At 31.8% G+C, this 16,250-nt stretch overlaps 2 protein-coding genes and 1 pseudogene across 2 annotated transcripts; 2 read left to right on the top strand and 1 right to left on the bottom strand.

Moving 5' to 3' along the window:
* Positions 1–839: 839 nt before the first annotated feature.
* On the bottom strand, positions 840–4,356 carry FKF1 (flavin-binding, kelch repeat, f box 1). The gene is made up of 2 exons (XM_047317634.2): positions 4,065–4,356; positions 840–2,753 (listed from the first exon to the last, which is right to left on the bottom strand). The coding sequence occupies exons 1-2, from the start codon at positions 4,337–4,339 to the stop codon at positions 1,148–1,150; spliced, it is 1,881 nt and encodes a 626-aa protein (XP_047173590.2). The 5' UTR covers positions 4,340–4,356; the 3' UTR covers positions 840–1,147.
* Positions 4,357–6,180: 1,824 nt separating this feature from the next.
* Positions 6,181–9,829, top strand: PFD6 (prefoldin 6). Its single transcript, XM_047317649.2, has 5 exons — positions 6,181–6,340; positions 6,430–6,500; positions 6,583–6,707; positions 8,912–8,972; positions 9,519–9,829. The coding sequence occupies exons 1-5, from the start codon at positions 6,265–6,267 to the stop codon at positions 9,573–9,575; spliced, it is 390 nt and encodes a 129-aa protein (XP_047173605.1). The 5' UTR covers positions 6,181–6,264; the 3' UTR covers positions 9,576–9,829.
* Positions 9,830–12,005: 2,176 nt separating this feature from the next.
* On the top strand, positions 12,006–12,749 carry LOC148205329 (secreted RxLR effector protein 161 pseudogene; annotated as a pseudogene).
* Positions 12,750–16,250: the final 3,501 nt, after the last annotated feature.

The raw sequence follows: 16,250 nt of genomic DNA, 5'->3' as shown, positions 1-16,250 counted from the left end.
AAATTGAGTAGAAAGTTGTTACAAGATATGATTATATAATAAAATAATTTTTGTAATATTTAAAAAATAATTTATTTTAAAAATGCATTGTAAATTATAAACTATAATGAAAACAATTTTTAAATTAAAAATATTTTCAAATTTCATCGAAAAATTATATATTAAAATAATAATATTTTAAAGTAAATTAATCTATAAAATATAATTTTTAAATCATTTTATTTATTATTATATTTTACTTTAATTATATATTATAATAAAAATATAAGATATTATTGATTATTTTATAAAGTAATATATATATATATATATATATATATATATATATATATATATATATAAAGGTAATCTTCTTCACATGTTTAGGGAGGGAAAGTAAGATATAAAGTTTTGCATTGTTTTCCGTGTTTTAAATTTTGTATTCTCAACTTTCTTCACTTTTACCGACTTCTTCAACAAACAAACACAGGTAAATTACACTAAAAACTTTAAAATCATAATTCGAAAATTTATACACTTGTATTTCAAAAAGCACGTTGGCCCTGCAGTTTATTTTTAAAAAAAAACTGCAAGTAATCCTAATCACGTGTTATAATTTAGTAAAATGGTTAAATTTCAAGCCTATACAACTTTTTACTGCATGAATTTTAAGCATTTTTTTATCTTTTCTATTTGTAAAGGCTAATAATAACTAGTTACAACCCAGGTAAACCTTCTTTAATTAAAGATTTATTAACGTTCAATCCTCATACTTATATTTCCTTGAATTTCTTTTGAAATCTACCCACCCTTTTTCTTCTCCTTCCTATGTTATATATTAGTTATATCAGAGTTGATGATAAGAAACAATAATAAAAGAATTAATTATTAACAAAACTAATTGTAAAAGAAAAAGGAGGGATGATACAAGAGGCAAGAACTCTATGATGTACAGAAGTTTGTTTCCTAGTGTCATAGTCATAGAGGGTAGAGGAGCCAGATGGCATCATACATCATTCAAAAAACAGTGGTAATACACACGTCATGTCATACAACAATCATATGATATAGTTCATATACAAAACCAAACTGCTAAACAAAACCCACCCAAAACCTATTTTGCAACAAAAATCTTGTTCTGAGAGAAGAGGGTCTGGTTTTATGCCCTTTACAGGTCAGAATCCTGACGACTTGCCAGGCATAACTCGTGCAACTCATTGAGTATCCACTCCTCCCCAGTGTGTCCCCCCAACACCAGTACCCTAGTCCCTCCAACCACACAAGTGCTATGACCCCAAGCAAACTTAGGTGGTTGCCCTGGAACATTGAGGATCCTCCAAGATGGTTTCTCTTCAGAAGGGTCCAAGAGAAAGAGCTGAGATGGTGAGTGAAGACCCGCAATGGAACCTCCAAATATAATGATCCTCCCACAAGGCATGCTCACAGCAACATGATCCAGTCTGGGAGGAGGAACAACAGCATTTTGACTTGCTAATCCCGTGAATGCACTACAGTCTAGCTGCCTCCACTGTGGTTGTTCATCTTCCAAGTCAATTGTATAAGCCTCACCTGATCGTAGCCGCAAGTGTCCACTCTTGGCAAGTCCACCAAACATCAGAAGTTTTGTCCTCCCATACACCGAGAGTGAGTGCCCCAACCGAGATGGAGGAGCCCATGATGTTGGAATTTCTCTCCATGTTGGATTCTCCGTTGTGAGATCCAGTAAATACGTGTCACTGAGAAGTACACCTGCATCCGTGCACCCGCCGGAGACCACCAATTTCGACCCTTCAATTGTGCAAGAACTATGCCATGATCTGGGAAGAGGTGGGGTTCCACCACAGACTTCCCTCCATGTTGGCTGTTGAGCATCCAAATCAAGCACAAACACATCATTGAGCAGTCCTTGCCTACCACAGCCTCCAAAAACCACCAACCAAGAACCATTTAAACATGAGAGTGTGTGGCCCCATCTTCCAGGTGGGGATGATTTCACACTAACCCTGCGCCATTCTGGATTTTTAGCGTCAAGATTTAGAACAAAAGTGTCATCCATAGGCTGCATGTCCACTCCTTCACCTCCAAACAATACTAGTCGGTTTCCTGCAGCACAAGCACTGAAATTGCAGCGTGAAGGCTCCACTGCTCCTCCAACTGTCAGTTTTCTCCAACAAACAGCCTCAAGGGTGGTGAGTTCCCGAGTCAGACGACCCCATCCTAACTTCTTGGTCATCAGTTCCAATGTTCCTGTCACTTCTTTGCCCCAAGCATTCTGACATACCATCTTCCTGACATGCTCATTCTTTGTTAACTGACGTATTCTTCTACATACAGACCCAATGGATGCAACATCCCTTGGTGTCAAGCGCGACAAAATGTTGTGAGCCAGGACTTCATCAGAAAGCTGAAGAATGCCGCACATCTCTTGCTGCTGACTGTACAAACATTGTCCACCCTTTGGAGAATATTTACCATTCTTGGAAAAATCCTGATTGCAAGTCTCTTTGAATACTGGATATGAGAGTCGGTTCAGATCTATATTTGCCTCAGAAAAGAGTTGGATACCTATTACGTGTGTCACAGTCCCATCATCGTCATGAATTGGTGCAAGTCTTAGTCTGTTCACCAATGGCGTGCCGTCCTTTCTGAAATTCAAAAGTTCACCTTGGAACTCAACACCTTCCTCAAGACATCTTCTGATCTCAGACACAACAACAGGGTCCACCAAAGGGTGTCGCCTCTGAGCTCGAGGATCTCTATACTGTAAGAACCGACTGAAACAAAAGAAATTTTAAAACAATTATTGGCCATTCTTCTAAAATAACCCTGACTGATCAGTATATAACAAAGTCTTATCCCATTATGGATCACAGGATGCCATTTGATACACTTAAAACTAAAGTTTCAAAACAAATTGTTTCTAATTTGGTGATTGAGTAAGGCACTGCAAGAAGGATTTACAGGAAAGCAAACTCTTAAGCTTAACCGGCTACCTTCCCTACTGTTGAAAACAAGAATGTCACATTTTTAATCAATATCCTCTATCAAAAATTTTCTCAGGAGTTAGTTGAAGAAAGGCTCAAACAGTTGGCAAACCTTATATCATAATATCCTAAGTATCCATTTTCTTAAGACTTAAATATTTTCAGGTCCCTAAATTTTATTCAAGTTTGTTTTTGGTCATCTAAATTAAAAAGTTATTTCTTTAGTTTCACAACCCTGTTTTAGTTCTTACCAGGGGTCTTAGATGATCACAGAAGATAAATCTTAAGGACTAAATGTGGACTTTCTTCAAATTAGGGACCCTGAAATAATAATCACTTTTAATCTGGGAACCAAAACTAAACCAAACTCAAACCATAGATACCAAAAACTCTTAAAACCAAACATTCCACCAAATTTGGTAGAATATTGCTATCTTCAATGGACAAAACATGACATTTTTAAATTATTTTAACCACACATGTATCTTTGCTACATTTGAACATTAATACAAATTGTGGATACTTAATAAATTTAGCTGAAAATTCACACCAGCAATAATATTATGACACTAACAAGGAAGATAGAAGTATCGGCCATTCGCAACTTTCACAAATCATATTGTAACAAGGTAAAAAACAAGGGTTCCAAAAGGAAGGACGAAAAAAAAAAAATACTCCAGCTTGAGAGATGATATAAAAAAAGGAGAAACAAGAAGTTCAATAGAAGAGCTAACCATAGCAGATAAAAAATTGCCGAAAAATGGACAACAGAGGATAAAACACTACCAATCAGAATTCACAGTTCAGTGAAATGTAGTTCGCAAAAGCCATAAGATGTTTCTGAATTATGAATTTTGACACAGTAGAATCTCATCTCTTAACTAGATGACAAAATGGAACACACAAAAAAAATCCGAGCTTAAACATAGATCTGAATAAACAGAACAATCTGACAGGCACAGAAAGGGGTTCTAGTTTGAGGAAGTTTAATTCAACCCAACCAGGTAAATTTCAGAGTCAAATGCACAAACAGAAAAACCCCAGATATTAAGAGGTCGGAATTTGCACAAAAAAGAGGGAGAAATGGAAGAAAGTTCTAACCAGTTGCGACCAAGGGCCTCGTCGGCACGATATCCAGTGGAGATTTCAAAGACCTTGTTGACATATATGACCGGAAAATCAGGTTCAAGAGCATCAGAGACAACAAAAGAAGTTGGGGTTGTCGGGTAGAAGAAAATCCCTGGTTTCAGAGGAAGCTCGCTCTCTTCTTCATCAACACCATTATCATCTTCTTCATCATTCCTCATGCATTTCAACCTCTTCCCACAGGTCTGAACCTCCTCTTCATCTTCCTCTTTCTCTTTTGCCATAGCCATTTTTTCCTTTTCTTCTTCTTCTGCAACTGCAACAATGAAAAATAACACCAAACTCTCTTTCTTTTCTCTCTCGCTCTTCTCGTTAAAGTCGGTTAAATGATGTGACGGAAATGCCCCAAAGAGAGAGGGAAATTACGAGTGGGTATGGGGGGAGATGAGAATAGTGGCAGATTGGTAATTTAAGGGGGAAAAGAAGGGCGAATGTGAAGGTGAATGGAGTCAACGTGGGGAACACTAAGGTGAGATGATATTTTGATAGAAAATATCTGGAAGTGAATTCCGACCACGTCATAGGAATGGAAGCAAGAAGATATTTATTTGTGTGACTTGGTTTTGGTTTGGCGGGTAAGGGATGCATATCTATCTCTATGTCAAATCATCTTTCCTTTCTCCTTTTCCACAAAAATTTCATAGTATTTTTTTTTCTTTCCTTCTTTTACCTTATATTTTTATTTGATTTTCTATTTTTTTATATACAGTTCGTTTTATGTTAAATTTATCACATTTTTTTTTCTGCTATTGTACTAATGTTGATGTAACTTCAAGATAAAGAAAGCCATTTATTTTCTTAATTATTTTTTTTTTCTATAAGCATGATATGAACTTGTTTTTGGTTGACAATTTGAATGCGATGAATAGACCATTTGAATTAACATATTATGAAATGAAAATTTCTGGTGCAGGAAATATTTATAATTTTGAAATAATGTGATATAAATGCTACATGATTTCGATATGACTAGGATAAAACAAGGAGATGTGATAAATAAACTTTGGTGTGGATTTGAATTGGTAAATGATATCTGTGGTATGTGAATTCTTTTTACAATCTGTTAACATGAACTTCTTAATTGTTGTGATTTTAATTTATATGATTACAAGATGAATGAAGGTGTACTTATTTTTACCCAACATCCATACACATTTAAAATAAGTTTATATGTAACACTTATTTATGATGACTTTTTCTTCAATTTCAATTGTATAAAATTTTATCTTTTTTCTTAACTTCTAATACTTGAAGTCCATTGTATTAGAATGTTGCAAAATATATTCGAAAAAAACTCAAATAAGATATGTGTGAAAGAAATTAATAAATATAATATTAAATGGTATAATATTTTGTGAATAATATTATTTATAGTACTTGTGGATGTTTATCTGGATAAGTAGATTGGGATCTTTGTTGATGATTTAAGATTTTGTTAACCTAACTTGTTCATCTAGTCTTTGATTAATCGTATTAATCTAGTCTTGGAAAACTGACAAGATATTTGTATATGCTAATACAATATATGATATGTAATAATTAGTTTTAAGTTATAATAGTTGATATTTGTGTGAATGTGATGTGATATTAAGTTGATGACATCATCTCAATCTCATACACTACAGTAATTTAACGTAGATTTTGAGTCATGTTTATTTTTAAGTCTTACCTGTGTAATGAGTTAAACTTTGGAATTTATTGCATAAATGACATAATCTAAACGAAGAGTCTTTTACTTATTATAAAGTATTATATTGAAAATTAAGGGAGTGTAAAGAATTTTTCTATTTGAAATAACTATCACATACATTTTTTAACACCGCTTCTTACGAAATTATATATATATATATATATATATATATATATATATATATATATATATATATATATATATATATATATATATTCTTAATATAATTTGTAAAGAAATATATTTATACTTTGAAATTGTATTATTTTGATATAATAAAAATGTGGTTTTTTATAGTAATTTTAATTAGGTTGGTTGAGTTTATTAATTTAAAACATAATTATTGAATCGAGTGATACGGATTGGGCTCTTTATGATGTTGGGCCGACCCAACAAGAAGAAGAACAAAAGCAGTAGCCACTGGTGTTTTACAACGGCAGCTGAAGGAAGAAGGTCGGAAACACGATGAGTTCGTCCAACCTCAGAGATCTTCAACGTGAATTGGAGAACAAAGCCAATGATCTCAGCAAGCTCCAGAAGGGTACGCTCACTATTCCCCTTATCTATTATTGTTCTATTTGTATTCACTCTTCTAATTCGTGCCACGAATTTCCCATTTTTTTTTTTCAGAAATTGCGAAGAATCACCAGATGAGAAAGAAGTACACGATTCAGCTTGGCGAGAACGAGCTCGTCCTCAAGGTACCGTAATCATATATTTTTATTTGTTCTCTGGCTCTTCCTGCTACGATGCCAACTGATTATATCTGTTCCTTTTGATAAGGAACTTGATTTGTTGAAAGAAGACGCAAATGTTTACAAGTTGATTGGGCCCGTACTTGTTAAGCAAGATTTGGCTGAGGCCAATGCAAATGTCCGTAAGAGAATCGAATACATCTCTGCTGAATTGTAAGTTTGTGTTTTCCCCCGCCTATTTTTATGTTGGGGTTTGTTACTTTTGGTTTCAATTCATATGATTAGCTTATCATGGTTGTTTTTAATTATTTAGTTATCGTATGTCCCTTGTTATCGTATGCCCCTTATTGTGAGGTGAAACATAACCTAGTTATTCCTGAGGGATACTAGTTAACACGTTGCTCTTACTTGGAACCTATGCGTGAGTGTGACCATCTTGGGTCTCTTAAAGAGTTTCTCACCACTTTTTCCATTGCTTCCTATAGAAAATGGAATGGTTTTTGTTTTCTATTTTTATTTTTCAAAAGATATGCTTATCATCTGTGGTTGTACATCTTAATAGAAAATCAAGGAACTAATTGGTGTCCAGTCAATAGGCTTGATTTTTATAAGTTTGCAAAAAAGGAGTAAATAAGTAAACGTGAGGTATCTGCTATTTATATGAAGCTATTAATATCAAGGATGGGTGAACTGACTAAACAGCAAAGAACACTCAAAACAGCAAATGGTTCAAATATGACTAAAAACACAGAAATCAAGTGTATAAAACAGCAAAAAGAAGTATAAAAGCAACAAAAATAGGTAGCTATCAGCGATTGAAACTAAGCAAAAGTGCAAAAATGAAACCACTCCTCCCACACTTGACACATTGTCCTCAATGTGGAAGGGAAGCAATTTGGAAACAGCAAAGCAAGTACAGATTTAAGCATAAAATGCAGAAAGAAAATTGTTCTGAGCTAATGAAAAGGAAAATGAAAAATTGGAATGAAAACTGAAGCTGAATTGCACTATTCTTCCATCACTGGTTCGGTTATATGGATCCTCTCCAGCCATTCCATGGAATTTTGGTAGCAACTGGATCGTTTTTGGCTTCAATTCAAAGTTGCAGCCCCTTGAACATGTGGAGTCTGGATATACAGAGGCTGGTAGCCTACATCTGGGCTTGCCAGCTTCTTTCAAGTTCTCTCTCACATTGCAGGTCTATGTCTATCAGATTAACTGGTTCTGGTTCAACAGGCTTGACAGTTTGGTCAACAGGTCCTGACTCAAACTGGTTTTGAATTTTCTCCTTTATCAACCTTCTAGTCATCTCAAGCTCAGTGAAATCTGTGTATTGAACCTGGTCTGGACCTGGTCACACACTTACAGAAAACAGTGACAGAAATAGAACAGTGATCATAGCAAAAACAGTGTATAACAGTGGCAGAAAAATATAGATTACTCCTATCTAAAATGCTCAAACTGGAAAAACATAAAATTGGTAACTCAAATGACTACTAAGTCTTTGTTTCCCCGGCAATGGTGCCAATTTGTTAAATCCCCAGTTGCATAGAGATTTCCAACATCGGAAATTCCCCCTAATGTAGTAGAGTGGCAACCAGGTGTCAATCCAAGTAAACTCCAACTTTAGTAGCTAATTTGTGTTGTTATCCATGAAAACTAATGTAGACTCTGGGGGGAAATGTAAAAGACAAAACTCCAACACAATGCAAGAAACTCAAGAAAAGAAATTAAAAATATATAAAAAAAATTAGAGAACCAAAACTGTGACAGCAATGTATAGTGTAAAACATGAATAAAATGTTCAAATTTCTTCTTACAAAGACTAGAAATCTAACAATTGAAAAACTAAACTAAAAATCTACTTAAAAAACACCTTATTGACACATTTTCACAAAATCACTAATTTTTACAAGAAAATCTGAAAATGAATTAAAATCAAAGAATTAAAACAAAAGAATACCAAAAAGAAGATCTTTTAACAATAAAAAAACATGACAAAATAGGGATTTGACACTGCTTGAAATATCTAGGCACAAAATCGTATACTTTGAACAATGAGCCTATTTTGTTTTATTACAACTCCGTATGTAGCTGGTTCCAAGCCCAGACAAAAGATCGGGCTTGAATTTGTATTAGGCAGGTAAAAAGCTTATTTGTATTAGGCAGGTAACAAACATGCTCAATTAAATTACCAAATATTTTATGACATGGATAGATGCATTACCTCGTACTACATTTATTCTCTATGTCCTATCTTTCCCTCTCATTTCTAATATTGTTAATTACTGCTTGCTTGTTTATGTTTTTTTGCCATCTTTTCATTATATGACTAGGCTGGTTTTAGTATTCTTAAGCTTTTTATAATTTTATCACAAATGTAAGGGTTCTCTGTGTGACTGTTCTCTGTGTGACAGGAAGCGGCTTGATGCCACTGTTCAAGATTTGGAAGAGAAGCAAAATAGCAAGAAAGATACGGTTTGTAACTTTAGCTTCCTTATTTTTATCTTTCGTCTATGCCCTGTACATGTTTTTTTTGTCATTCCATTTGATATTTGATGCGGGTAAGTTGAATGGCATTTCAATATTTAAATTTCAACTTCTTTTAAAAAAAATGTATTTATAACTCGGGAAAGGATCAAATTATTCCTGGAATAAATTTTTGACATTTATTTCTCTTAATAACTTTTTATAAAATACAAAATTTAGATAAATTGAAAGTTCATAGTCTTATAACTTTTATTTAATAATATGAGCGTAAGCTCTAAATGAAAAATTGATTAAATATAATTATATTTGTTAATGGTTAGTATTTATGACTAATTTTAAAATAAGTTCAGGAATTAGATGCAATTCTTGGTATGTAAAACAATAAATATTTGCTGGATAAATATTGAAATTAAAAAAATTAATTGACTTTTGTTGACCTTAATCTGGCGCCTTAGACCAACTCGGCCATCTCAACTTTATTTATTAACCTTTAGAGGAAAAGAAATGACTGATCTTCTTTTGTCATGGTTGCAGATACTAAAATTGCAACAGAGGATTCAATCTCTTCAGTCTGGGAAAGGAAAGGCATAATTTGCCCTAATATATTGTTTCAGCATTGTAATTTAGGTGTGCTGTGCATTTGTTTCAGCATTTGTAATATTAGGGCTTGATTGCCCTAATATTCGTTTTGGACTGAAAGTTAAGTCTTAGGAAAGAAAGAAAACCTTTTGGAGATTTGAGTGGATATTATAGTTGCTATTTTCGAAGTTTCTTTTATTAGAAGGTAATGAAAGAAAGACCTATTCTTCTTTATGAAATGAAATTAATTTATATAATTTTTGAAATTTTTGAATTATGGTAATTCTATAAAATGAATTCCAGTTTTGTTCATTTATCTTGTAAACTAAATCTTTCTCTCTTCCTTATTTTCATTGTGTTGCTTAATATAATATATATTATATAGTATATTATCTATAAATAATTTTTTAACATAATTTTATCTGTCATTTTACTTTTTTATATAGTTTATTTTATCATCTATGGTTTCATTTTTTTTTCTACTTTACTTTTCTTAGTTGTACTAACTAAATGTAATTTAAAATAAAGAAAGTAATTATTATATTTTAGTTTATTATAGTTGAAGATTTTATTTGAGAGTAAAATTGAACTTCTATTAGCATTTTGTATGGAAAACTGATGGAAATAATGTGATATAAATATTAAGTGAATTCTATGTGAGCATGATAAACACATAGAGACATGATAAATAAACGTTGGTGGTAGTTAAAGTGTTAAATGACATTTGTATGTTGATATCTTTTATATATTTGATTTTCTTTTTAATGTCTAAATTATTTTTAACAAAATTGATACATTGCAGTAACCTTTTAGAAAATATTATGTGCATTATTTTGTAGTTAAGAGTTTAACTTTTGAATTTTAATTACTCCTTTTTTTTCTTATGGTAAAAAAGTTAAAGAGGTAAATAATTATTATAAAAACTTAAATTTTTGTATAAAGAGTTCTAAAGGAAATAATTACTTACTATAAGAGTTCATGAGAATCTAAGAATTCATTATCTAGCATATCAATATTTGTTTTCTTTTCCATCACATCTAGCATAACTTTCTACTCAATTTAAGTATATTGTAGATATATATATATTCAAATTTAAATATATTTTCATAAATAAAATACTAACATTTATTTAAAGTAAGTCGGTAAACTGAAAACAAGTCCACCGTAGTTTTCCAAGCATTTAAATCTTGACTCTCATTCGATAGAAAATCCAATCTAATATCTTTTATCTTCTATCTCACGAACAACTGACTAATATTTATTTTCACAAAGTTATCGCTTTCAACTCATCGTTTATTAAACTTGAATTGATAAACATACATCAAAATTAGGTTTGTTAAATATGTTAGGATTAGTAGTTAGAAGTAATAAGTAGTTGATGGGATGATTAGGATTTTCTTTTTTCCTTTCTCTATTTATAGCTAAAGTTTTCTTTTTAATCAAAACCAGAGACTAGATACAATATTCAAAGAGAGATTCATTTCTTATGTTATGTTTAACTTCCATTTTACTGTTTTCCTCTCTCTTCCGGTAACAATAGGAGATCTTTCTCCCTCCCCAACAACTTGAATAACCTTGATGTCCCACTTTCTTGGGTCCGCAATGGCTTCGGTTTCAATTCTCTGGAAAAAAGTATCTAATGTACTTTTGAGTTCATCGAGTTGTATAGATTCGAAACATCTTTCTCTAAGGTTCTGTTCTTTTGAGTGGATTTGAGAGGATGGATTTGAGGGGATTTGAGAGGATTTGAAGATAATTTTTTTTGTCGTTTATTTGAGTGAATTTGGAGGTAAATGATAGTGAATTTAAAAATAAATTTTGTGAGAATTAGTATAAAATTGTATTGACATGACAAATTAAAAAAAATTATTTCCAAATTCACTCTCATTTACCTTCAAATTCACTCAAATAAACGATAAAAAAATTATCTTCAAATCCTCTCAAATCCCCTCAAATCCATCCTCTCAAATCCACTCAAAAGAACAGGGCCTAAATGAGATGTATTGATCAAATTATGAAAAATATGGTAAAACTTGAATTTAATTTATTTTCCGTTCATATATGTGCATTTATGTTCATATATTTATATTATATTTTTATATTTATATTCCGTTTATATATTGTTTGAAATAATTATATATGTAAATTGTACTCTCTCTTGATTATGGAATAAGAAATACAATTTCTATCCTTTTTTTTTCATAATATGGTATCAGAAGAAAATTAATTCTTTATCACGTTCTTCCGCAACCAATTATTTTTCTGCCCAGATCTTCATCTTCTATTCTTGGCTTTTCTGCCTTTTTCTTCCCCTTCTATGGTTACTCCCTCTATTACTCTCGCATCGTTGCAAGATACAACACACGACTATTACATTCACCTTAACGAGAATCCTTCACTTGTGCTTGTTTTCCCGACTTTTGAAGGTCACAATTATCATGGATGGGCTCGCTCGATGTCTATGGCACAAAATTTTTCAAGACAAAAGGGAAATCCTATTCAGATGTGCAGACCTATAGAAGACTTCTTGGCAGGTTACTATATCTAACCAATACAAGACCAGATTTATGTTTCGCTGTTAGTACTCTCAGTCAATTTCTTTTCAATCCCTTGGAAGATCACTATGCAGCAGCAATAAGAATCCTAAGATATATCAAGAACAATCCAGGACAAGGATTATTCTTTTCCTCCAACACAGAACATGCTCTCAAGGCTTTTAGTGATTCTGATTGGGTTGTTTGTCCTGACACTAGAAGGTCTGTGACTGGTTTTAATGTGTTCTATGGTGCATCATTAATCAACTGGAAATCCAAGAAGCAAGGTACTATATCTAGATCATCAACCGAAGCAGAATATAGAGCTTTAGCTTTCACAACATGTGAAATTCAATGGCTTCTGTATTTGCTCCATGATTTGAAACAACCTCTACCACAACCAGTTCCTCTGTTTTGTGACAATCAATCTGCTATACCAATTGCACATAATCCAGGCATGCATGAAAGGACAAATCATATTGAAATTGATTGTCATCTCATAAGAGATAAAGTTCAAGCTGGTGTAATTAAGCTCCTGTCCATTCCTACTTCAGCACAACTTGCATACATTCATACTAAAGCTTTGCATCCAGCACAATTTCAATCTTTGTTGTTCAAGCTGAGCATTAAGAATATATATGCTGCAACTTGAGGGGATATTGGATTTAATTTATTTTCCGTTCATATCTATGCATTTATGTCATATATTTATATTTATATTCCGTTTATACATTGTTTCAAACAATTATATATATGTAAATTATACTTTCTCCTGATAATGGAATAAGAAATACAATTTCTATCCTTTCTTTTCTCATAACAATAGCTTTAAGTCTTAACTGTACCAATTCTCTCACACCAGGAAAATTTGAATTGCATCAATTAAATGTTTTGATGATATTTGCATGATATAATGCACCTAATTTTACTTAATTTAGGCATATTAAACCGAAAACTACTAGTAAGGCACTAATTAATCCAAACATCCATATAATTAAAATAATCAATACTAAATAAACTTATTTTCTACTCCAACCTACGTGTAAATATATTTCAACATACACATGTGTAAATAAAACACTTTCTATTAACTATTAATATGATGGTTGATTGGGTAAACAAAATAAATTATACACTAAATACTCGAGAATACGTGTTTTCATACTTATATTTGTACCACTATTTAAAACGCGAAAACAATGTAAATTAAACATTCATATTAAAAAGTCAGTATATAAAATTTGATTAGCGTACTTGATTAATCTAATTATAAAATCAATACTATTTGTAAAAAGATTTTACTAATACTTTTAAATAGTTTTTTTAACATATTAAATTAATAAATATCTAAATTGCTGCTCTTACATATATTTATGTGTTTTTCCTTTGATAAAGTTAACATCTCATTCGTATATATAAAAATATTTCAGAAAATAACTCGAAGATTTTACCTCTCTAATATATGAATTAATAGTCAGATGGTATTCTATTCTACATAAAATTATCTCACGGAAATATAAATATATATGAAAGAAAAATTTAGCGACCAAATTAAACAATTATATATTATTATAGTCTAATTACCAAATGCAAATAACTAATACCGGCTCATTTATACTATTAAAGAAATAACATATTTCTTAGAGTCGAGTAGAATCAAATAAAACAAGAAAAGAAAAAATATAGTTTGACTTTCCTAAAAAATTAGAATCATAACAGCTGTTTTAATAATGTAATAATATATAATGATATTTTAATTTTAAAATATAAAAGAAATTTAAATGGCGTATTAATATTTTAGATTATAAAACAGTTGTGTTTTTATCAAGTATCACTCTTTATAAAAATAAAGACAAAAAGTCGTCATAAGATAACAGAAATTCTATTTTTTAGTTACTGTCCGAATTTTTCTTTTTCACTTTTTAATAATTTCAGTTTGCTTTTTTTTTTATATTCTTAATAATTATCTAATTACTTAACAAAATATTATGATAAGAAGTTTAGAGAAACAATATTAATTTTTTATCCATTTCAATTTATATTCTCAATATTGTTTCTAATCATTTCAACGAAATTGTATTTTAGGATATGTATATATATCCAAATATAAAACTGATGCTTATTTTATTTTATCATATCAATCACCTACCGTAAGTTATTATTCAAGAAATGTAATTTTAGCAACCCTAAATGTTCATTAACACTCGAAAATATATCCTAAATATTCTTCACGCATAGAAGGGTTAACAGTATAAACACTCCAAAACATATCTACTAATTCAATTTTAACAACTATGCAAATCCTAAATATTCTTCATGTAGAGAACTGTCAACAGTAACACTCCAAAACTATCTGTTAGTATAGCAAAATATGGTTGTAAGCAGCTTACAAACTTGTCTAATATCGAATTATGAAAAAAAAAAACTATGTTAAGAATACAGAAATGTCTTCATCAGGGCTTGTGATGGTCGTTGTTCTTAGAATCTAGCTCCTTCTTGATTGTTTGATCATCAATATCTGAGGAGGCAGCAAAAGGTCTCACACCACTATTTGAGAAACCTGCAATTTAGAGGCTGTGAGTAATACATAAAAGCTCTGTTGTTGTACTGATACTGAATAACTTGACCTATGTTGTTTTCACCTGGTATTGATTGAGGTGGAACAGAAGCTGAATTATCTGAAATAATAATGGAGGATGGCTGCAAGTTGATCGGAGGAATTTCAGGACGCATCATTGGCTTCTGCATATTATTTAGTCCATATCCAGAAGATTGAGGAAAATTGTTAGTAATGGAAATATTAGGAAACGTTGCCAAAGAATAAGAAAGATCATGTGCCAAAGTTGGTTCATGAAAATGTTCAGAAACTTGTACATTTAGATCATAGGGTTTCTCTCTTGTTGGCCCCATGTTACATGTCAGATCAGGATGTGTCGAAGTTTGCAAGTTGTTTTCTTCTGATGCTTGCACCTTTGGTTTTTTATTACCTGAAACCAATGACATCTCATTTGGTTCATTCTGTTGTTGTTGTTGCTGTTTTCGCTCCTCTTTCAAAAAATTTCTGTAGTTCTGTCAATCAAAATTTCAGTTTCCATTCAACATCAGATTTTCTGTATTTCTACACAAAAACACACTAAACAATAAATACTGAAGTAATAATCAAATCTAGAAAATCAAATGTACTAACCTGCAGATGACTAGCAACATGTCCTCTTTTCAATTTAGGCATGTTCATGGCTTTCAGAATTTTCTTTGGCACGATATCTAAAAAAAATAATTAAGTCGATCAATACACCTAAAAAGAAATATCCGATGAATGAAGAAAAATAAAACAATTGCCCAGGAATCATACTTTCGGGTCCAACACTTTCAAGAGCATCAAGAAATTTAGTATGCAGTTCTGGTGTCCATACTATGCGATCCTTCCCTGTGGCAGTTAGACTACTATATTCTGATTCATCAAGATCATCATCTTCTCTGAAATTACTTTTGCTCGTATCAAGAATGGATGAAGCAGATTCAGAATTATGACTTGTCCCTCTTGTTTTATCATCATCATCCAACCTGCCAATATCTTTTTGGGTGCTATGTTCCCTTACAAACTTTCTAAAAGCATGTGTCCACATGTCCTTTAACATATCCTCCTTCAAGGGTTTCTTCCAATAATCGCAAGCTCCAAGCCGAATAGTCTTCATCATACAATGCTTAGAATCATCATGAGACATCACTACAGATTGTAAAACAAGTTCAAGTTATTCTTTATCAGTCAAAAATTTAAAACTTTGAGTAAAACTGTAAACCACAACTTACATACCTATGACAGGAACATCAATTCCTTCTTTCTTGACAAATAGCAGGAATTCGCAGCCATCCATGACAGGCATATAAACTTCAATGACTATCAAATGAATATTCGTTTTTCCTTTTTGCAAAATATTGACAGCATGTAGAGATTCAGAACATACCATGAACTGCACACAACTCCAAACAAGCATCAAGATAAGAAAAGAATCTATCTTTCTCTTAACAAAGGATTATCAATAGAATGGTGTATATCTAACCTTCATAAGAATACTGGTTGCATGTTTTCTTGATGAAATCAAGAAAAATGAGGTCACTGTCGATGACAAGAACATTGAGAATTGATGGGAAT

The sequence above is a fragment of the Vigna umbellata genome, chromosome 1 (genome assembly GCF_029865625.1).
Source record: "Vigna umbellata cultivar VRB3 chromosome 1, Vumbellata_1.0, whole genome shotgun sequence".
Classification (NCBI taxonomy): Eukaryota; Viridiplantae; Streptophyta; class Magnoliopsida; order Fabales; family Fabaceae; genus Vigna; species Vigna umbellata.
Note: the sequence above shows the minus strand (reverse complement) of the source record. Positions and strands in the feature narration are given on the sequence as shown.